Source organism: Mugil cephalus, chromosome 2, assembly GCF_022458985.1.
Source record: "Mugil cephalus isolate CIBA_MC_2020 chromosome 2, CIBA_Mcephalus_1.1, whole genome shotgun sequence".
In the NCBI taxonomy this organism is placed as follows: Eukaryota; Metazoa; Chordata; class Actinopteri; order Mugiliformes; family Mugilidae; genus Mugil; species Mugil cephalus.
This window is the reverse complement of record NC_061771.1, coordinates 29,144,646-29,168,321: the sequence shown is the minus strand read 5'-3', so window position 1 is coordinate 29,168,321 and position 23,676 is coordinate 29,144,646. Positions and strand designations below refer to the sequence as shown.

The following is a 23,676-nucleotide window of genomic DNA, read 5'->3' as shown; positions in this document are numbered from 1 at the left end:
CGAAAATCCGAATCCGAAACATCTGAATTTAAGGTCTTAAAATTTCTAAAATACAATTTTGAAAGGTCTTAAAAATGTATTTTACTTTTATTTAAAACAAATGTATAAACTTCAGTCTTGCTTTTAATTGTTTCAATTTTTTAGGACGCTATAACGTAACTACAAAACGTGTGGGTGCGCTGCTGTGTGTTATAGCGGAGCATAGCAGCGGAGAAAGGTTGACAGAACCCCACAGCATCACTTGAGTTTTCTTTGGCCATGTTGTGCCAATACAACACTTACTAACGAGTAAGTTACTAACGAGCTAACAGGCTAACTGCTCAGACTGGGAGCTGAATATCATACGTAACATTATAAGCTATTGCCATACAGTAACGCTAGTTATTCATTTAGAGCTGTGGTTGCTAGCAGCGCCGTGACTGAGGAGCAGCTAATCAGTTAACGCTTTGAATAAATGCAAATTCAATGATTTGTGGCTCCAGAACAAAGAATTTAACGCATGGTTGAAGTGGATGGATGGAAATATTTATGAAGCGCACTGCACCTTGTGCAAAAAAAAGTTTGAAACTTGGAACGTGGGGCATCAAGGCGCTGGAATCCCACGGCTAATCAGAAAAACATAAAGCCAGTGCGAATAAATCCATATATTTTGCAAGTAACCTCCTGTTTGCCAGTATGGATGTGTAAGGATCATAAATTGTATTCATTATGGTCTTAAAAAAGTCTTAAAAAGTCTTAAATTTGACTTGTTGAAACCTGCAGAGACCCTGGTTGCATATCTGCATGTCCTGCATATTGAGTCACCACTTGTAATTGCATCTCAGTTCCAGATTTGGGAAGCATCAGGGGTTTTGTGGAAAGTCGCCGGGTCACGACAATGAAGGGCACTGCATGTGCACCACACAGCCCTTTTAGTCCTTTACCATCAGTGTGGTGGAGTTTTCTAATCCTCTTTCACGTGCAGCTACAGTTAATTATGAAACACGAGCATCTTTCACAGCTGCACGAAGAACCGACGTCTTCTAACTTCTTGATATGTCAGACACACACAGTGAAGTGTACGCTCAGATTGGGTAACACGTCTGGGAACAGTCATCGGTATGAAGAGCCTAATGAGTCATGTTCTCCCACGACCAGCCCTGTCAAACACACCGTGTCACGCACAGACACACTTGTGTCTCCGTCTTTCTGAGGTCATTCATTGACATTGTGATTTCCTTTGCTCAAACTGACTGGTGAAAAGGTGAAGACCGGCCAAAACGTCCTCACTTGCACAAATGTCCTCACTCCGATGGTGATAAAACACATCCTGGTCCTCAAAAAGTTACCTGCACAAGAACACAGATTTGACTCTGTATCTTTGTGAGGACCTGCAGTTGACATTTTACGTTCCCTAGCCCCTTACCAGTTTTAGCCTTCGCTCTTAAACACCCTACATGGCCCTACATGTAAAATGTAAATGTACCCACAGCGCCAGTATTCCACGAGAACTTGGCCCCCGGGACTCCCTGATTTTTGATCCCTGACATGTTCTCATCTCCATAGCTAAATTATGCAAGTATTCGTTAGCGTGACTGACACTGCTAATGCAGAGCAAGGTAACGGAGCGGGTTTGATATGATAATGCGTCTGTGCAGTGAATCTGTGATCGAGTTTTGATGTCCAAATTCATGTTCTCAACACCCCCCTGCCCCCAAACCCTTTGCAGGGATGCTGAGCTAGGAAAGCTGTTTGCATGTCAGTCAGGGCCTCACACAGATAACAGCTGACTCATGTCTACGTTCTGGACCTACAATAATTTTTGGCTTTCAGATTCCACCAAACCAAGCAAAACTTTCTAAAATCCTGCTTTGCAGATTTAAAGTTTCTCTTTTAGTTTCAGTGAGTACAAAAGCAGGTTGACCACCTAAAAAAAGCGACTTTCCTCCATCCAGTACTTGTCCTGGTCCAGGGTCAACAAATGACCCACTAAAAAAAACGTACAGAGATATATATATATATATATATATATATATGCTCCTGATATTTTTACTTTTTTTCTATTTTTTTTATCTGGAAGTCTAATTAATGTTGTACAGTTTTACAATTTTTATTTTTTATGCTTATCAAAGTGTTTTGTGTTGTACCAATGAGCAAAGAGACCAGAGTCAAATTCCTTGTGCGAGCACACATACTCGTCCACTAAAGCTGATTCTGGTCCTGAAAATCTCCAAAAGTGAAGAGCAGACTAAACCAGCCATGTCATAAATTAAGCTTAGACGTGACACGGTCATTTGCAAAAAGAACTCCCTGTTATCAAGAATAATTCAAGTGCAGTAGCAGAAACGTGAAATTTTTGTGTATTGTGTCTGAAGTAGGCAAAGATGTCCAAGCATTACTATTATGTTTCAACGCCGAACACAAAAAGATATGATATCCATCAGCTTAATAGGTGTTTGTCGGTGCATTTTTGCAGTCACACAAAGGTTTTATTTGGCCTCTCCACCAGCAGTTAAACGGTTAATCCATTGGGAAGTGAATACGTTTGGGTTCCACGTGTTGTTCATTTCTGTCGGTTCAGAAATCGCCCCGACACATTTCTGGACATTTTGAGTCGGGCTCTGTCTATCTTATAGTCTAGCCTTCAGCGTCTCCGCTCGCATGCTGTCACTTGCAGCTCAGAGAGGAGGCAGGGCCGCCTGTCAGTCATTCAGTGGCGTTAGGTAAGCCGCTGTCATCCGTGCAGTCGTGCAGAGTGGTGGCGGGCCGCAGAAGCATAAATCAGACAGAAAATCCGCCCATCAGCCGGCAGCGACAATAACAACAACAACTCCAAGACCGCTGGCAGAGGCTGTCTGATTTTTTCTCCTGCACCAGACAAAGACGATGTCATGCTGAAAGGCCGTGGCATCTAGATATTGCCTGGGAAAATGTACGTGTGTTTAGCCAATAACAAGCAGATTTCATAGCGCTGCTGCCCACCGATATGACAGGAAAGAAAAGCGCCTCTTATCTTGTCCCTGCAGTTCTGTTTCATTTGCAGTTTCTTGAGCGCTGATTCGAGACCACAGATGGTATATTTAATATTCAACACATGCTTAGTGCGAGAGTGGAGTAATTGAGTGCACGGAAAACTCAAATCAAATGTGATCTCTCAGCCAATCTTCAACATACTTAAATGAGTATGTGTTTCAAAACTTTAACCAACTGCGAGTACAACTGCTTCAGACACATCTTTTTTTTTTAAGCTGAAATCTGAGCTTCAGTACATAGCATTTAATATCTGACCATGTGTTTGCTCTGGTTCTTTTTACCTTGTGGGACCTAAAAAAGGATCTTCTTGTGTATCTTCCCCACATTTTATTCTGCTGGATCTAAGATGTCCAACCTTTTTTGTTACTGTTGCAAGGTCAACTTTTGGCTAAATGAAGAATTTAGGCAACATACGTTTGCACCTTTTATTTAGACAAGACATTGCATGCTAAGGTTGCTTTCATTTCAAAAGGTTAAAAATGGAAATGTCTCCGTCTCCGCGTTGATTCCTGAACTCTCGCTGGGCTTCGCTCTGCGTCCAGGTGCTGTCGGCGGAGTGTGTGCGCTGGCTAACGTGCTGGGCCAGGAGGTGTGCGAGCTGGAGCGTCTGTGTGTGGCCGGGCGTTGGGAGGAAGCCAGAGTCCTTCAGCAGCGCCTCATCGAGCCCAATTCCGCCGTGAGTACCATCTGCTTGTACGCTTCTGTCCGCCGCGCCGCGAAAGATGCAGCTCCTCAGACACGACGGCCTGCAAATGGTGTCAGACTGGAGGTTGAGTCACATTTGTTAGAAGTAAAACTGATCTGGAGCCCAGAATACCAACATCGATTGGGTTACGTGGCAAATGATCTGGACTTCAAAGGGTTTTACAATGCGTCATGCTCACTCAAAACTTTAGTTGCCTTTGTTCTAACTTTGATTTAAGGCTCATTTATCGTACTGTGGGACCTTGACGCCATAACCTACGCGCTTAGCTAACATGTCATCGGTCCTGCTCACTCTGCAACAACTCCCCCCAAACACTAGTGGGCACTGTGCCTTTTTTGTCAGTAGGGTTAATTTGTGTTTCCACTTCAATAATGGTGACTACAAATCTTTGTGTCTCTGAACCTCCTCAGTTAACCTTTCCTCGATGTGTTCCAGCTTTATTCATCCAAAACAATCAATTTGAAAATCGCACTCATTAATACACAGGATAAGATGTTACAATCCCTTGTGCCATGATCCGAGGCAAAACACATTTAGAAGCCCAGTCCAACTGAAAAGCCAACCAGCAGGCTAGCACACAGCTAGCCACCAACAAGAAGACACCAGCTAACTAGCCTAGCCAACATCAGGTAAGAAGTGATGGGACATGCGACTACCCTTCAACCAACACCATTACCCCGGCACATCATTGGGGTTTTCAAGTGGGCACCGCCCTTCACCGGGCAGACGCCCCTACCTCCGTAGTCTGATGGAGGAAATGTGAACAGAGGTTCCGAGACACAAACATTTGCGTGACTTGTGTTTTGTGGAATTTCGACTGAAGTTTCAGTCGCCATTATTGAAAACAAAGCAGGAAGTAGAAACCCGATTGACACAGCGCCGACTAATGTTTGGGTGGTGTTGTTACAGAGCGAACGCACAAGTGTAAATAGCTTGCATAGGTCATGCCGCCTATGTCCGGCTACGGTATAAACCGCGCTTACGGCATCTGCGTAGTTTTCCATGTAGATTCCTCAAGCTGTCGAATTCAGCTGTATTTTACAAAATTACAAGCCAGGTATATTTTTTTTGTTGTTTTTTGGCATAATTTTGTTATGAAAGAATACTTGACTTCTATGCCTCCTCCTGTCTGTGTTTAAAGGCGCTGTTTAGAGTGTTTTTATTGGTTACTCTACGTAAGTCGTGTACGTTCACATCCCATTGCTAAGCAATAACTACGCTGAAGTAACGTTTATTTGTTAATGATAGAAAGGTAGCGTACTTTACATGTGACTCGGCCATGGAGTATATCTGAATTAATGCTCCACCGATGTGCACGGTCATGGGGAGGAGGAGGGAATGGACCTGCGATACATAGAGGGAATGAATGTGACGTCACAGCAAGCGGACGTCTCCATGGTTACGACCACTGAGCGGCAAAAAGTGACAGTTGAACATAGACCTGCATTAGCTTGTATCATAGGCTTTAATAGTGTCGAACTATAAAACTAAAAGTCAATTTAAAAATGGGGAAGAGTTGTTGTGTGATTGACTCTACCAACAGATTTGAAAAAGCCGTCAGAGATATGTTTTTACAGGCCCCCAAAATCTAAAAAAAAAAAAAAAAAAAAAAAAAAAATAGAGAGAAGTAAATGGATCGTTGCATTATGAAGAAACAACTGGAATATAGGCACCGAAACCTGGTTGTGGTTCACATTTTGGGCCAGGTAATGTCCATTTATGGTGTATTTTGTTGATGAAGTCATACCTTAAGTTACGTATTGTATGGCTAACGTTACTTCCCAGTAAAGCTCTTAACGTTGGCAGAACTGATATAAGGTTAATCCACTTTTCCAAATAAGCAGGTACTCTAGTACAAAGCTGTTGGAGCTGTGTTGTATAAAGTACCAAAAGGTCTGACTTTAGTATAAGTACTGTCCAAGCTTTGAAATCAGGTCCATGTAAATATCTGGATAACTGATTTCTGTTCGTGGACCATTTGTTATTTGGTAGTTCGTATGGGTCATTGTTGGGTCCAACTGTTCTTAATTTGTATTTAGCAGTGCAACTCGCCAACTCGAGAGTGTGGCCCTGGACCGAAGTGACGTCATTGTATAGCCTCTATATATGAGAAGGGGGACGGGGGCAGCACAGATTTTACATAACATGCCTTTAAGTCTTTCATATAAAAAATTACTGATTTTGACGAAACAATAATTGGCCTAAAATTAAAACGATTTAAAGGAAAGCAGATGACTGACGTCTCTAAGTTAGAGGAAGTGTACTTGTGCATTACATAGAACTGGTTATTTGCCTTTAACAGCACCACTAAGCTAAATGTCAAAGTTGTGTGATGTGTGTTGATCGTGGTTGTTCTGAGCCCGAGTGAGTTGCTGCTGAGCGTGCTCCAGGCTACAAACAGGTCCACTAAGATGTGTTAAATGTCAGTGTCCTGACAGCATCTAGCCGCCACGGCACCACCTACACACCTATGCGGCATATTGAACACCCAGCTTCACTCCAGTGTGAAGGAAGCAGCGCGTGGCTCAGATGAAGCTCAGCAACCAAATATCAATCTATCAAACCCCTAAATGTGTCTGAATTCAAGTGTCATCGGTTATAAATCTCTGATTAATAACTCAGATCACATGGGAGGGAGGGAGATTGATCCGAGCGCTGTGTTGCTAGGTGACGAGGAAGTTGGGAGTTCCTGCCCTCAAGCAGGCGATGGAGTGGTTTGGTTTCCACGGAGGCGCCTGTCGATCACCTCTTCAGCCGCTGACGGAGGCCGAGGCTCAGCAGCTGAGGAGCGACTTCTCCTCCAACGGGTGGTTGTGAGTTAGAGAGTCTGTCATTACAGCTGAAGAGCTTCAAAGTTCGTCTGGATGAACTGTAATTTAGTTCCTCTGTTTGACTGAAACATATAAAATAGATTCTTTGTGAGCCAAACGTGCCTATTTCAACAATAAATGTGCATTTCTCTTAAATTATAAATCCTTTGCCTTGATTTTTAATGTGAAAATTTTAACTGTGCTTCGGGCAGTAATTTCATTTCAATAGCATATCCAATTACTTTAACCCTTTATGGGGCGAGTAACTATATCTGGTCACTTCAGCACATTTTAAATTGCGTCCTCTCAGTAAGGTTTGCAAACATGTGGTTTTCATTCAGCCAATAAAAGAAGATCAAGGAAACATTTTCAGGTCTAATTAGGGTCTAATGTGGTCTACAAGTTCCACCTCTGCATGAACTGACCATGAAGAAGAAGTGTCCTAATGCTGTCTAATGAATCATCTCTGTTGCTCTGATGCTCTAAATATATGTTTACATTTGCTTATGGACATGGAACTATACATATTAAATGAATTCATCTTGATTTTTCTCGATGAAAAAAGATTTTTAGTTCCCTTTTTTTTTTTGTTAGTTGTTTTTTAAAGATGAATGAATTGTGGACCTTCACTAAGCATGAGATCTGAGGACAGAACTTATAGAAAGCTCAAAGGACATCAAAATTCCCACTTCACTGAAAATGACAAAGGGGGTGAATAGAAAGCTGAGGATCTTCCATCTCTACCTGAGAACCAGTGATGTTCGATACCACTGATTTCCTTTCCAATCCGATACAGAGTAAAATTCAGACTGGTATCGGCGATACCAATCCAATGCTGATGCTTTGTGTAAATACTCTCTAATATGTCTGATACACCTAAAAAAAAAGTAGTGTATTTCAAATCATAGCTTCATAAACAATACAAGACGTCAGAGTAATTCATTTATTTACTTTTAATTCTAAAGTATATCGAGGCTGAAGTATCGAAAGTATCGATGTTTTGATTTGAGAATCGATTTTACAGCATAAAGACCTGGTATCGAAAGTATCGATATTTCAGTAACGATCCACATATCACTGTAATGATACTTGCTAAAGTAATATGTTCAACAACAGTTCAAAGTTCCTCATTTCAAAAACAAAATTGTTTTCAAAAAGGTTTCAGGTCAGTCATAGTTCAGTGGGAGGCAGACCTGTAGGTCACTGTCACAGTTTGCAGCAGAATGCCAGAGCAATTTCTGATCTGAAAAAGTCAAAAAACCATAATTACGCCAATTAAAGCCAAGTGTGGCAGGTAGCCATGGTGATGGGATCCTTTGGCTTTTCCACACAGCGGCTTTGCTTTTATCTTGAGTGAGTGAGTCCAATTAGCACCTTTCTAAGCAGGAAGATATTTTCAGAAGTACTTACTTCATCATAAGGAAATGATGCGTTGTGCTTTCTTCTGTTCCTATGCAACAAGGACGCTGTGCCGAGGGGAGAGCTCTCGGTCTATTTTACAGCGTCGTTTGAAGTGAATGCCTTCACATGTTTTTGTGTTTCAAGGACAGTTTCTGTTTTTAAAGGACAATTAATCTTCTCCTTTTGTCAGTGTTTTTCCAACACCATCGTCTTATGTTCAGTAATTTAAGGTATCAGTTTTTATATAGGGGATCTTTGGGTTGAAACCTGTGGCCTGCCTCTGTATGCTCTCCCTCTGTCTGCATAGGTTTCCACTTTTCCCACAGAAATGTTTTACAGGCAGAGGAGAGGATCGAAGCTTGGGGGGGGTTGCAAGACTTCTGTTATGTGATGAAAGTCAAGTTGACGCTGATGATGTCACTAATGAAAACACAGTAAAAAGTAATGAAATCTATATCCTTCACCTGAACACACATGCTGAGAACATGTGCTATATAATGTGAGCTGGAGATGTGTATAGTCTGTATAAAAACAGGCTGCACCTCAGCACCATCAATAGCATTTAGTAGTACTCCGCAGTGTTGTTAGAAGTAATAGTGTAGCAGGTTATGCAACTAAAGGTCTTATAACTTTGACAACACTTTTATCTGTAACCATAGGACATTTGCTGAAGTTGCCGTATTGAGGATTTGGACCATTCCACTGGGCTCCTCCTCTGTTTTCTCGGAGATTAGCTTAATCTATGCTGTTATTGTTATGTGATCGATGACTCGTCTACATGATGCTGCTTTAAGCTTCAACTAGTCTGTACAACCCCTGATCGTAGGCCGGCTTTGGGAACCCTGCTCTGCCAGTAGTTACACAGTGCGTTAACATGCACAGTTTATTCGAGCTATGCTCAAAATTTGACTTTCAGGATGCGGTCCTTGTCCCAGTTTGTGGAGCATGCGTACACATGTTGTCCAGTTTACATGCCGGGCAAAATAGATTTCCAATGCATTATCTGGGTGTCTTAGTCGGATGAGGAGAACTACGTGTTTACATGTTCTTAAATTGTCCAGTTAAAGTCGGATTAAGGCAATCATTTTTTTTTGTCATGTGCATGTAAATATACTGACTATTCTCACTAAAGTCTGCAGACACCTACGTAGAGCCTAGCTACGTAACGGACGTGCACCTCCCCAGAAATGTAAGAGCTGTGATTGGTCTGTTTGGTAGTAGTGTGTTTCTGCTTTAGTATTCCCGGCTGTTTCTCCATCTCTGTGATTTTTAATTGATTGTTCTGGACCAATAAAGAGTTGGTAAAGGTAACCGAGGAGGTTTGGAAATACAGACATTTGTATGACCTGAGAAAGTTTCAGCCGCTGTCGGTACCGGATCCGCTCGCCCTGAGTATCCGGCGCTCCCAGATGACATCAGGACGTAGGGATGTTGACATCGCATCTTATAATTGGCTGGACGACAGGAAGAAGCAGAAGAGAGGTTTGCAGTTGGTGGTTGTTATCGAGGCAGAACAACTTAGCGGTTTTGTTTAGTCCATTTACTCTTCATCAGAAATTATTAAAAGCTGTATTTTTATTGAATCTTTTTCAGGATAAAACTTCTTAAATCCTTTTGCGCCCAATACGCAAATGAATGGATTGAACTTGATTTAGTTTTTAGTTTTATTGCATTTTTTTTTTTTTTTTTTAATGAATAATGCGTCATCCTATTTTTTGTGCTTGGTGCAAAACTAAAATATATAAATAAATAAAAAACTTTATGGAGCTTTCTCTTCCAAACATATTGTGAAAATAAATTAACCACTATGTTGAAGGTAGCCAAACATATAGTTGATGTCAGCTAGAAGACGAAAGGAGCCGAACAAACAGACCGAACATATCGTTGATGTCATCCGGATACTGGGGGCGAGCAGATCTGGTACGTACACCGTCACTGTTGCAGACTGACAAGCGCACAAGTATAGATACTACTATAAATTTGCCTTTATCTGAGATTCTCCAAGTCTCTCCACTTTCTGTCTGTCTGCACCGAGATGTCGGCGAGTGCCGCTTTCGAGTCCTTGGAATCCCGACTGAGCTGTGCATCTCCGGAGCCACAGACCTTGAACTCGTTGTCTGGGCTGCAGAGTGGGAACCCAGAGCTTGATGCTTCTCCCACAGACGGCCAGGTTAGCTTGATCTACATGCCAGCCCCAGCAACCACCACCACAAGCCTCTGCTTTACTTCCTGCTCCTTTACCAGCTGATAAAAGTCGAAGGTTAAATCTACACTGTGCAGTAAGAAAGAACTTAATGGAGGAGTAAAGTTTCTGTTTGTTACAGTGACTTCTTTCATTTTATTAGAGTTAATTGAACCTACATACATACTTATATATATATGTATGTATGTATACACACACACTCACAGGTTGCTGGCCCCTGTTCATTTTCTTGTCTAGTTTGAAAGACATTCTAGTGACAACTTCAAATTCATTAATTAACCCGATCAAGGATTTTTTCTGATACTGTGAGGTGAATTATTTTCATTCGAAGTCTGCAAAACCTCTTCTCAAGGGCGGCCACTGGGCCACAGCGTTTTGTTTTATTTTGTTTGTTTCTTGTCGGAGTGAGAGCGTAAAGAAGCTTCTTTGAGCCTTTACTCACCGTCGCATTTCATTCCTTATAGAGACGGATGGAAAATAAATCTTAAAAATGTGTACTGAAACCTTAGCTATTAACCCCTCCGCTAACCTTAACCAATCTAAACATTCACACGAGTGTCACCGTTTGGAGAGTTGTGCTCCTTGAATTAAAAGGAGAATTCATTTATCTCTTTTCTACAAAACATAAAGAACACAACCCTGTGTCTCTGTTTTCATTTCCACTGAGTATTCCAAAGAAAATCTCATGATGTTTTTGGGACTTAAATTATATTTGTTGAGGTCTTCAAAAGGTCTTAAAAGGCAAGGAAGGAGGAGAAACTTCTTGAAAGACCACAACGGGACATTAGATCAGTGAATATTTAACCTCCTCAGACCTGGGCTTTTGTTTCGTATGCATTTTCAATTTCTCCATTTCATCAGGAACTATAAAAACTAAAGCATTGTCTTTGCATTGCCAAAAAAGTGGTTTTTGGGAGAGAAAAAAATTATGTCCTCATATGTGGACACGGGTATTACTTCACTCAATATTATAATAAACTCACCAATATGTAACTAAATATAAAACTGTTAATTTTCATGTGCAAAAGCAGAATTGCAAATAATGAAGGCCCAACGTCCTCAGTCGAGTACTTGCTGATTAAAGTTTCAACCGTAAAATGTGATGAGGTTTTTGTAACTTGCCCACTGAAATGTCCACGTTCATGCTTTTACACCAACTAATATCTAGTTATAAGGATAAAAGTTTAAATGAAGCAGATTAAAACTGCCACAAACTTGAAACTTGAGTCCCCATATGAGGACGCGGGGTCTCGGGTTTGTGCCATTTTAGTTTTGAGCCGCACACATTCACCATGATGCTGCTGAGCCTGCAGTGGCTTTGAGCTGCCACACGGAGGCGGCGCGCGCCACCGGTGTGCCGCGCTCTCCCGCTCCTCCCGTGTCAAGGGCGTCCTTTTGATCTCAATTAGAGGATCCGGGACCTGCGGGGTGATGCCCACGCTCCCGGTGGGCACAGATGAGGAGGAGGAGGTGGTGGTGGGCGGGGGGGGGTGATGTCTGCGCCTCCCTCCTGCTCCTGAACGCCACGCGAGAGGCGAGTCAGCAGAAGCCGCCCGGCGTCACAGCGAGGAGCGGTGACGATGAGCGTGGAGGACGTCACGTCAGATCTCCACACACTCTTCCTCCCTCCTGCTTCCTCTGCACTTCATCCCCGATACCTGACAGTTTGTCCTCCCCCTCCTCCTCCTCCTCCTCCTCTTCCCTCCATCTCTGTGCTGCTGCTGCTCTCTCTCCTCTTCCTCCTCCCTCCTCCGCTTCCCAAGCCTCCAGGCGAAGTGGTGACCTCTCTGTGTAGTGTAGCATGTAAGGCCCGGTCCCTATTCGCCTCCTCTCTCCCTTCCTCTCTCTCTCTCTCTCTCTTTGCCATCCCTCCACATATTAATAAAACCAAGCTTATAAGATTCCCAAGACCTCCTCTCCCCTCCCTTCCATCTTTTCCTCCTCCTCCAGTCTCCTCCTCCGTCCTAACTCACGCCACAGCAGCAGTAAGATGAAATGTGTGATCTCTTTGTTTCTGTCTGACAACTAACACCAGCCTCCGAGCTTCAGCACGTAAGAAAAGAAAAACTCTCAAAGCTCAAACCTGCAGTGGGATCCGCTCACGCAGCCGATCACGTCGACGTATCTGAAGATAATTAATGGTGATACTTTTTTTTGTTGCCAGCCAGGATTCAAATTAATGAATACATTTTAAATAACTTTATTTGTCCCCAAGGGTCAATTTAAAAAGGGCATAAAGTGGCTAAAAATAGACACGATCACAGTCAACAGACACGAAGAATCCGTAAAAACAGTGCAACACGCAACAAATCATTTCTAAAGCGTTTCCATGCGTTTCCAAGCAATACTGAAACATCGATACCTCCAGTACCAGGTCGTTATTCTTTAAAATTGATTCAAATTGATTCTCAAATCAAGATATCGATACTTTTGATAATTTTGTCATTCCAGTAAATGTAGGAACTCAGTGGAAAGTAACTAAACTGTTGAGTTGTGGCAGCACAACAAACCTTGTGAAACACAAACTCAGGTTAAATCACAACACAGAATATGAGACATTTATGATGAGGAGAACAGAAGAGGCGATAACAGGGTCACAATTAAGATGCAAGTTTTCATTTTATAGTAGTTATTCACAGTTAAACAAGAATTTATTTTAATGGTCAGATTATTTTATTATTTCTTTTCTTTCTTTCTTTCTTCTTTTTTACCAGACACATAAGGGTGTATTTACACAAAGCATCGGTATCGGATCGGTATCGCCGATACCAGCCTGAATTTTAGCATTAGCTTAGATTTCTTCATCCTCGACAGGATTTATTTCTGATTCACCCTTTAGATGATCTCAGAAATGGATCCATGAGCCATTCATGAACAAATCATCTGTTCGCCCTAGAAATACACAAAACCCAAATATCGCAATAAGAACCTGGAAACACCTAAAAAAATCTCTCAAATATCTAAAGATAAAGCACTTTTACGCTCTCGTGAGGAATGGGAATGGAATCACACTTTTCTCATTTTCTCGTCACGTGACCGGTCCATCTTCCCCACAGTGAAATTTTAAGAGCGTAACAGCTCATTCTTAGAACACCTTTCAATGGAAACACGTAAAATGTCGCTTTTATTTAGCAATAATAATAATAAATGGTAATGGAAACTCAGCTTATGTCAGATTATCAAACTTGTAAAGCATGTTTGATATAATATATCTGACATTTTGAATATTCTGAGCAGAATGCAACTGAAAATGTTCCTGGAAGCGATGAAGAAGAAGGTTTCTCTGTCTCTCCCATCTCCGCACAATGTCCCTGAGCCACACACAGATAAAAGATTCAACATTCAAGATCATTTTATTGATCCGAACAGGGAAATGATTTTGTCCAAGGAGCCACGAGATAAGAAAAACATGTGTGAACAAGGCATGGGAATAAAATAAAATAAGAATGAGGTAGAAGTACAGTTTACATCAAATATACAGTAAAGACAGGACATCTCATTGGTATCTGTCCTAAAATTAGAACAAAAAAAGGTAAAATGTCTCGCTGTTATTCACCAAACTGATCCAAAACTTGAGGAGTGGCTCTGAATAAAGGCTAAATAAAAGATAAAATAAAGATAAAAGTCAAGGGCCGGATGGAAGGAGATCACAGACGCTGAGGTCGGACATAAAAAATAATCGAGGAGATATGAAGCGGATCAGATGGAAAAGTGACATCTGAATCAAACGAGCCCATTTGTCTGCACAGTTTCCAGATTTCCGTCTTGATTGTTCGGCTGCGGCGCGTCGGCCCAATCAGAGAGCTGCAGGGAGCCGCCAGCAGCAACGGTGGCAACAACCTGATTAACAACTAGTTAAACTGGGCGTCGCGCGTCTAAAATTAAAAAAAGTAATTGAGCAGCTGCGTGACCTATTTCTCCCTCTCCCTCAGACTGAGACTGTGGCTCCAGAAGAAGAATAAAATAATATATATATATATATAAGTATAAAGCAGAACTGACTCCTTTAATGCTCCAAGAAAAACAATATTTATTTTATTTTATAAGGAATAAAATCATCCACTGTCTCTTACTCTTCCACTAATTCAATCCGCTTTCCACTGCAGGAAGTTTGAGGCTAAAATTTGCCCACGAGAAAACTGTGACTTTTCACTAATTGTTTGTAAATCTCTTCTTTACGCCTTTAAATTAAATGGAAACACGGTTCATTGGATTTGGAACGTTTCCGTCTGATTCAGGAACCTTTTTATTTCACCTTTTTATTTTGCGTCTCTCTAGAAAATAAAACTGTTTCCGTCCTCCTTCACACAAAGACGACTAAAAGAGGAATTTCTTCCTTGACTGGTTAAATAGATCCTTTATCCTCCAGGTTGTGCCAGTCATTTAATTGTGTTAGTGAAATAATTAGCAGGTGAACCTCTGCAATGTTACGTTACGTACGTTATATACGTTACGTATAGAAAAATCGTGCATTGATAGCTTTAAATTCACCTAGAATAAACGGATGCAATGCCATGCAAAATAAAATTCCTGCAAAAAGGGAAATGTGAGACTTTTTAAAACCTTTATGGGTTAAATTTAAGACCTGCACAAAAATAAGGGAAATCAGAGACACAGAATCTCAAAATAACAACATTTATTGTCATTTAACTGAGAACGTCCCCGTGTCGAAAGGATTTAAGACTTGACTAAATGTCATTTAAGACCTACAAAGAAAAATATGCTCGTGTTTAAGACTTTTTGAGGTCTCACATTGGGATTATCAAATTTTAGACTTTTTAAGACTTTGCAGAAACCCCGATGAAAGCGGCCATTTTGGAAACGGCTACCAAAAGCCTGCCTGTTGACCTGCAGAGCATGGATACATCCACCAGGGGGCAGACAGTTCTCTCACACTGTGTTTCTCAGGTGTGTATAGATTGTGTAGGACAAGGGCCTTCAGCATTTTTCAGACCAAGGACCCAAACTGATGGAGAGATTAAGTAGTAACCTCCCTACCGATTATATGTGTTCTATATTAAACTAGATCTATTTATAAATGTACATTATTATTATCATTTTGCATTCAATATTAAGCTATTAAAATAATGCACAGGTTCAAATAATCATTCTTTTATCATTATTTCAAACGTGTGCAACAGTAAACATGAATGTACCTACATAACACAGCTAAATGATTTTAACATATCTAAATTATTTAAACATAGCTAAACTGACAGTTCCAGGATTTAACTTTAAACATGGCTGAATGTAGTAGGGACACCAGTCTGCTGACTGATGGGAATGAGCTGTCTCGTTAATTTAAATTGTGGGGAAATTAGGTATATATATGTATATATATGTCTAATCAACCCAAAATTTTGCGTCCCCCCCGCAGCACATCCAGGGACCCCCTAAGGGTCGCGGACCCCCTGTTGAAAACCTATGCTGAAGAATTCTCAAACTCACATATGATGCAGCACGGTTTAAGTTGTGTACGTGAGGAATGTTTGTCGTAACCATCCCAATTATTGCATGAACATTAGGATTTACATTTAATAAATTATATTTGAGATCCTTTCTACACACACACACACACATAAACACACACGGACACTAATCAGACGTAGCAAATATTGCTCCAAGAATGAGGCGGTAAAGATTTCCCGACTAATGAGCCCATGGCCTCAAACTGTGTTCGCCATCTAACCTTTTTATATAAATGCTACGGATGCGTCTGATAGATGTGTGCAGGAACGGAGCGGTGGTAGACGGCAACTAGTGTTTAATAGCTTCAGCTGTGTTTCCAGTTCAAATGCTAATGTTGATACAGATGCAGAGTTTACGATCTGATTTAAAAATAAACGTGGAGGTCTGGTATCGATGATACCGGGATGGTATCAGTGATACCGGGATGGTATCAATGATACCGGGACACTCTTGAATTCGGAAAATTCTCAGTTTCCACATTTTCCAGGCTCCTAATTTCCCTTTGCTTTCTTAAGTGGATGCCCTTTTGGTTCTTCTGTCCCTGTAAATCAGTCATTTTAGGCTGAATGGATCTGTTCAAACATCTTCAGGGCTGAAAATACAAAATAAATAAATAAATAAAATAAATAAATCACAAAATAGCTGCTGGAACCTGCTCTACACTACAGATGGATTACATGCATCTGAGCATCAAAGTGTGCATTTCTTCTTGGCGGGACTCGAAATGTTGAATATGTATATCATGTCTTCATATCCCTTGGCACACTCCCACCCCCCCACCGCCCCCCCACCACCCCCCCCAGCCCTCCTCCTTTCTTCTGGTGTCTTCGCCGAGCCCAAGTGTTATTCCTCCTCTCAAACATTTACACATGCGTCTCCATCCTTCTCGCCCTCCTTCAATCTGCTTCTGCTCTGCTTTTTTTTTTTTTTTTTCCTCCCTTCTCTCCTCCGTGTGCCTGAAGCACCTGCAGCGAGAAGGCGGTGGCATGTTGAATGTGAAAATATAACCATAAAATTAATGTGCCCTGGTCTTAAAATCAAGATGTTCTGTGATGACTGGCCCGAGGCAGAGCTGTAATGAAGAGCCGGCTCCACCGTGGAAAGAGATAACGAAACCAATCGGTGGAATAAAGACGAGCTGTTCTGAATTTTGGGGATTTTTATTTATTTTATTTTTTTTTTTCTGCAGCACGTGTACACCGATCAGCCACAACATTAAAACCACTGACAGAGGAAAAACGTTGTGTTCTACTGGGAAACTTTTGGACCTGACATTCATTCGTGTGAATGTTACAGACAAATTCTGTCCTTTATTTGTTGCTTTTTTAATTCTATTATGTTATTATCCTGTTTCATTGTGTTCTTTTATGCGTATGACCCCAGAAAGAATAGCTTCAGTAAGCTAGCTCCAGCTGAAGGGGGATCCTAGTAAAACAAACAAACAAATAAACAAAAGTGAAGCCAAAGCAAGTAGAGCTCCCCCTGGTGTCTGGCTGCAGCATAGGTCATAAGCTCCGCCTCCTCCCTGTTAGTGGGAGGGACTTGGGCCAAACTAAAACATTAAAATACACGTCAGCCACATGTTTTTTTTCAAGGACAGTTTCTGTCGTTTCTGGCGGCGCCTGTATCCCCTGGAAAATAGCGCCAATTTGGCCAGTGCAAGGAAGTGGAGACGTGGTGTCCATATTTATATACAGTCTATGGTTTACTCCATAGGTCTTCAATAGGGGATCCGCGGAGGTACTGCAGGGGGGGGGGCTACTACATGTAGCCATGTTTAAAGTTAAATCCTGGAGCTGTCATGTATGTTATGTAGGTATGTTCATGTTTGTGGCAGTTGCACGGCCATCCTACTGTTGCACATGATGATTATTGAACCTGTGTATCATTTGAATGGCTTAATGTTGAATGCAAAATGATAATAATAATGTATATTTACAAATAGCACTAGGCTGAATTTGAGGTCCCTGGTGTGAAAAACGTTGCAGACCTCTGGTTTCCACCAATAGCAGCCCGTTTAGAGGAGCCGTTTGCTTTTCCTGTGTGATTCGAATAACCTGGAGATTGCGCAACCTCGCTCTGGCCCGACCGTGCCAATCAGCCTTCAGCATCTTCCGATTAAACAACTCCACACCAAAAAGGCTCTGCGGTTCGGCTCTTGTGAGACTCCCGTTTTCCTCTCAGGTCTCCGAAGCGTCTCATGTACCATTTTTTTAATAAGAAGCCGGTATCAGGGTGACGTTGCCGTCTAACCTTCCCTCCTTTATCTTCTCATCTTTGAGCCGCAGCTCCGAGTGCGAGAGCAAGAAAATTTTTTATTTAGTCGATGAATACACCTATTACACGCCTCCCCCAGCGCGCCGGCGCGTGCATACGTTTCCCTCAGACGTACACAAACTCCCAAACGTGTTGTCGCGAACGCTGGGAACCCAGAGCAATTAAAAGCAGACAAAATCCACAGTGGGTGGGTGTTTCCACACACACACACACACACACACACACTCCATACATCCAGTTTTTTATTTCTTGCGACAGTGCGCGTCCCTGCAGCGCCAGGCCTCTCTTATCAGTATGCCGCGTGCACTTCCTCTCTAAACATGGCCAAAGCTTTTGGGAGCCGTTGAAGCTTCACTGATAAGATAAGAGACAAAGCCTTCTCCCTTTAAGGAATGCGTGAAATAGAAAAATAGGAGATCCCTCCCTGTGGAATCTCAGCGGCCGAGGTAGAAAAGAGAGCGGCGACGAGGAAGCCGTGTGTTCGGAAAATGTAATTACAATAAAAAAAAGAAGGAGAAGAAGAAGAAGAAAGTCATACACGAGCAGTTCGGAGGACTAAGGTGTCCACTTTCGGCGGGGGAACATAAAGGTGTACACACTGACACCGTTCGCCCGGCTGCCACTTCTGGCGCGTTAGGTGAAGATGATCCGCGGAGCATATTTAAATACTTCGCCATGGCAACAGGCTCTATGATTAGGGGCAAACAGGCAAAACTGCTGCAGCACTTGGAACCGAGATGATATAAATTAAGGGAACTCTGGGCGGTTGCCAAGGAGACGGAACAGGCGGATGGGGTTAAAGTCCAACCTAAACACACCTTAAAGCTATTTTAGTGACAGCGGAGCAGAGAGTGGGTGGGGGGAGGGGAGGGGAGGGGGGAGGAGGAGGAGGATGAGGAGGAGGAGGCGGCAGGGGGAGGGGCGGAGGTGGGTTTTTTCTTCTTTTCTTTTTTTTTTTTCTGACAGCCGAGCTCCGCAAATAATCGTCAGACCTGCCGAGATGTGTGATCAGAGTTCAAAATCCCTCCATATGTCTGTGTGTGTGTGTGTGTGTGTGTGTGTGTGTGTGTGTGTGTACCTTCCATTGTTCTGACGTTTCAGTGATTCACGTCTCCGCTCGACCTCTCGCACCTCGGCTCGGCAAAAAGAACAAAAATAAAAAGACTTACACTCTGGTAACAGTGTCATGCATTTTCTTTTTTTATTTATTTATTTTTTTATTGTTTCATTTCAGTCTAAAATACCAAATACAGCTTTTTCTTTGTTTTTTTTTTTCTCCATGACATCATCATCATCTTGCAACAAATTCATAGGAAACGACAAAAGTGACATTATGGCTTCGTGACGACAGTGGGTCTCAGTTTTCGGATGCTTTTTTTTTTTTTTTTTTGAACGTATTTTAAAGGTGCTAAAGAAGGAGCGAAGCCCCGTGTGGAACATTACAACCTCCGTCTTAAAAAGGCCGATCCACGTTATCCAGCTACCTGTCGAAGAAGCTCAGAAACAAATGAACAGGAGCTACTTTTCCCTCCGTTCGTACGTTATGAGCTCTGAAATGTCGTCCACGCGGTTTTAAATCACGACACCTGAGCCAGAAAAAAACAGCCTAAGCCTTTAAAAGATATAATCTGCCATCAATTTACAACACAAGTGTTAGCATCTGTGCCCGAACCGCTTCCCCGTTTCCCCCGTCGTTCACCACTCGAGCCCGGAGTCTCTGGACATGAATGAGTTCCTCAGAGTGCGATTCATTGGGGAAGGAGACCAGGATCAAAACAGCTTCCTCCAATTACAGGTGGATATCTGGTCGTTAGCGCTCGACACTAATCATCAGAGTTTCTGATGAACCAGCCAACTTCCACCCGCCGGTATGTTAGAACCGAAGAAGCTACGCGGATGAAACGCCTTCGAGAAACGTGCATTTTCTTTTTGATATGATCTGGATCAGTGGTTCTCAACCTTTTTTTGGGGGGTTTCTGGACCTCGTGCATATTTTTGATCTACCCTGAGATCTACCCTCTATTTGTAACTGTGCTCGTCATCTTTGTTTGTTTGTAACATCAACCTTAATTTCAAGTGCTAACCCGGACGTGCACGTCAATGAGTTTCCTTTGACACCTTCCTGCAGATGCTTCACAATAAGAGCATTACTAAGAAAATGAACTGAAACAGTACGGGCCTGTTAAGTAAATGAATCTTGTGAAACAGACGTAATTAGAGAAAGCGGTAGTTTAGGTAGATGCAGGTCTCAGTCACATTTGAGTATAAATGTCACATGATCTTTTATTTTCATGGACCCCCTGCAATTACACCGCGGACCACTAGGGGTCCACGCACCCCTGGTTGAGAATCCCTGATCTGGACGCGTTTGAAAGGCTCCAGCTTGTTCTGTACTCTAGAGATTTTTTTCTCCTGCTCCTAGTTTTTGCGAGAACACAGTTCGTTCTGGTCATTTATACTTTACGAGAAACTTCGGGCATGCCCTCGTAGGCCCCTCCCACTGCAGCATACGCTAAGCATTGTGGGAGATTTGATAACTCGCGTTGTTATTTTGCAGCCAGCGTTTCAGACGTTGGATAATTATCGTAATCTGTTGGATCAATAAAATCCAAATCAAAAATAACTTCAATACACGGCTATTAGCAAACACAAACAGTGCTGTTAGCTTATTTAAGCAAAACTGCATTATAAGAAAATTATCGTACATACATATCGTAGATTTGACGTTGCTCACATAGGTAATGTTTTACGTGGCAGATGGTCCTGAGTAACATCAAATCGGGTATGTACGATAACTTTCCTCAAAATACGTGGCCCGCTAGCATTTATAGCTAGCTTCTCTGCATTAACCACGCCCACTTCCGGTTTCTGACCAGAATAGTCGCCGGACGCAACACGAGAAAAACAGTTTGGCCCGGTTGTCGAGAACAAAATCACTACATTTTGTTTTTGAGGACAGAAGACAAATTTTTTGCTTCTTGCTGAGTATGTAACGGCTTTCATTCAAAAATGATCTCAATATCTTTACCATATTGTGAATATAGTAGGTGAATGTGTTCAGTTTCAAAACAATTAGCAATGAAAGTCGAATAAGCTATGTTTGGTTAAACTTTTTAAATAGTTTTTTGTTTTTATGTAACAATCAGTGGCTGAAGGACCGGCCTCCAGCAAAGTCCAACTCTTTTAAAGGCTTAGGAGTTTCATTCTGGACGAAAGGGCGGACTCCAGCAATTTCATATCGCGCTCGAATGATTGAAATCCCATCAGCAGCGTCTGGTATGTTTCGACACAGAAGGAGTAACTCGAGCAGCGCATTAGCAGAGCTGATGCTCGGCGTCTCTGACAGGGAGACGTCGGTCTCCTCGTCCTGGCATCGCTCAGACGCCCCTTCTTCACAATCACTGCAGTCAGACTCCTAAAACAGAAGACACTGGACGACCACTGCACTTTAGCTGGACGCCTGCAAACCGCTGATAATATGAAATCCCAAAACTCTGCTTCCTACATTTCCCATAAAGCAATTTCATTTTTTTTTTTTTCTTTTAGGATATACTAAATTGCTGGAGTGCCTCTTTAAATGAGCTTATTAAATGTTCTTCCTATTTATTCTCGTTTTCAAACTAAAATGCTAGATAACGTGGAACCCAGAGCTGTTATTATTCATAGTTTCTTTTCCCTTTGTTCCTCAAAATCAATATATTCTTATTTGAAAAGCTTCCACGCGAGCGTATTTGCATCTAGTGCTTCACTTCTCATCTTCACCTTCATATTTGAACTTCTGTCGTAAACTGAGTCTGAGAGGGCGAAGGCAGCGAGTCGATCAGTCCACAGTCTGACTGGTGTGATAAACCTCCACCCCTCACGCTCCCTTCGTTTTTTTTCGTCTTTTCTTTACCACACACATAAAGGACAAACGGCATTAAAAAAGGAAGAAAAAAAAGCCACTTAAGAAAATTTTAGTAAAACAGTCAGGCAATATTAAAAGTATTCAAAGCACAGTAGAAGGAGGTTTTTGTTCAGGCACTCATTTAACATCACTTTCTCCACAATGTTAATCTTACACTGGTGATGATGTGTGATGATGTGTTTGGTTTTGTGGGCGTGTCTGAGTAGTGAGTGTGAAAAGTGAAACACTGTGCAACTAATTAACTTAAAGATACTGATGAAATCTCTGCTTCTCTCTCTCTTTAATCTATTTGTTTTTTTTATCTCTTTGTTGGTTAATACAGACTCGGCCTGCGGAAAAAAACACAAAGAAACAATCGTGGTGTAAACGAAACGGTCAGAACAGTCTCAAAGCCGACGCGCTTTGTCAATATAACCCATTTAAAAGGCATCGAGTATGAAATAAAATCCACTCTAAAAATCAAATTCACTTTCATTCCACGTGTTCTCTTTACTCGTATGAATAAAGCCCCATGACGAATATGTGTAAAAGAGACAGAAGGTCTCGTTCCCTGTTCAGACCTGGTATCGAAATGCGTCCTGTGGGATCTGATCACAAGTGTCCGGCTTAAGCTACAAACATGAACGCACCCGTGGACACACTTTGGATCAGATCAGATTACTCAGACCTCATCCAGACCTCGCATTAGCATCCGTCCAGGTTTGAGTGACTTCATTCACACCTGACGGTAAAATTAGTAATGTGTGGATCGATACTGAAATATCGATACTTCCGATACCAGGTAACTAAGGTCGATTCTCAAATCAAAATATCGATACTTCCGATACTTCAGTCATTCCAGATAATGTAGGAACTCAGAGAAAAGTAACTAAACTGTTGAGTTCTGGCAACACAACAAACCTTGTGAAATACAAACTCAGGTTAAACCACAACACAGAATACGAAGCATTTATGATGACGAGGACAGAGGGTCAAGTCTTCATTTTATAGTAGTTCTTAAACAATGCTTTATTTCAATGGTTATTCTAATTATTTCTGTTTTCCAGTGTTTGAAACAGCATTTTCACATGCTTTGTATGATTGTGTCCTCAGTTTTCTGTTGTTGTATCAGCTCGTCTATAAACTAAATGAGGCCACTACCTCAATATACTTCAGAGTTTAAAATAAATAAATAAATGACTCTGATGTGGGGTATTCTTTACGAAGCTATGATTTTAAATACACTACTTTATTTAGGTTTACCAGAGTCATTAGGGTGTATTTAAGTATCGGTATCGGATTGGTATCGATCAGTATCGGATCGGAAAGGACATCGGTGGTATCGAACATCGCTAATTAAAATGCAAATTAACACTGACATGATTTGGGGAGCAGTAGAATATTATCTCTAATGGACCTCTACTATAATCATCATGACGTCCATATTCTGGAACAAGCTGTAAAGTTTCTCTCTCAGTAAAAGTTATTCTTTATCTCTGACATGCTGTTAGTTATTTTACAGTCTCTATACGTCACTTCTCATATGAGGCACCTGCTGGTCTTTAATGTGATTCAGGACTCAGCGTGTTCACGCTACCAAAGGAACGAGGTCAAACAGAAAACCTAGACCACCTCCAAATGCGGTCAGAGATCTCAAATGCGTCCAGAGTGTAATGTAAGTTCTAAATGGAGTTTTGTCTCATTTATTTTTAATATTAATGAGGCAATCCTTCATTTATCCCAGTGCGATACAGTTATTGTGTCATATCAACGTCCACTGATCTGAAACAGCGTTAGCGATGCAACTGCCATCAAATGATGTTGGTGTTTCTTTTACGTAGAAAACTGGGATCACACCTCGAATGATTTAAGACACATGTGGAGACGAATGACAGGCGTGAACGCAGACACT

General features: G+C 41.8%; 1 protein-coding gene across 1 annotated transcript in view; it reads left to right on the top strand.

Moving 5' to 3' along the window:
• Positions 1-7,094, top strand: part of hoga1 (4-hydroxy-2-oxoglutarate aldolase 1) — a 22,855-nt gene extending 15,761 nt beyond the window's left edge. Inside the window, exons 6-7 of the mRNA XM_047577282.1 lie at positions 3,555-3,688; positions 6,386-7,094. Coding sequence (XP_047433238.1) covers positions 3,555-3,688; positions 6,386-6,535 — 284 coding nt within the window. The 3' untranslated portion in view covers positions 6,536-7,094. The remainder of the gene's footprint in view (positions 1-3,554; positions 3,689-6,385) is intronic.
• The last annotated feature ends 16,582 nt before the right edge of the window (positions 7,095-23,676 follow it).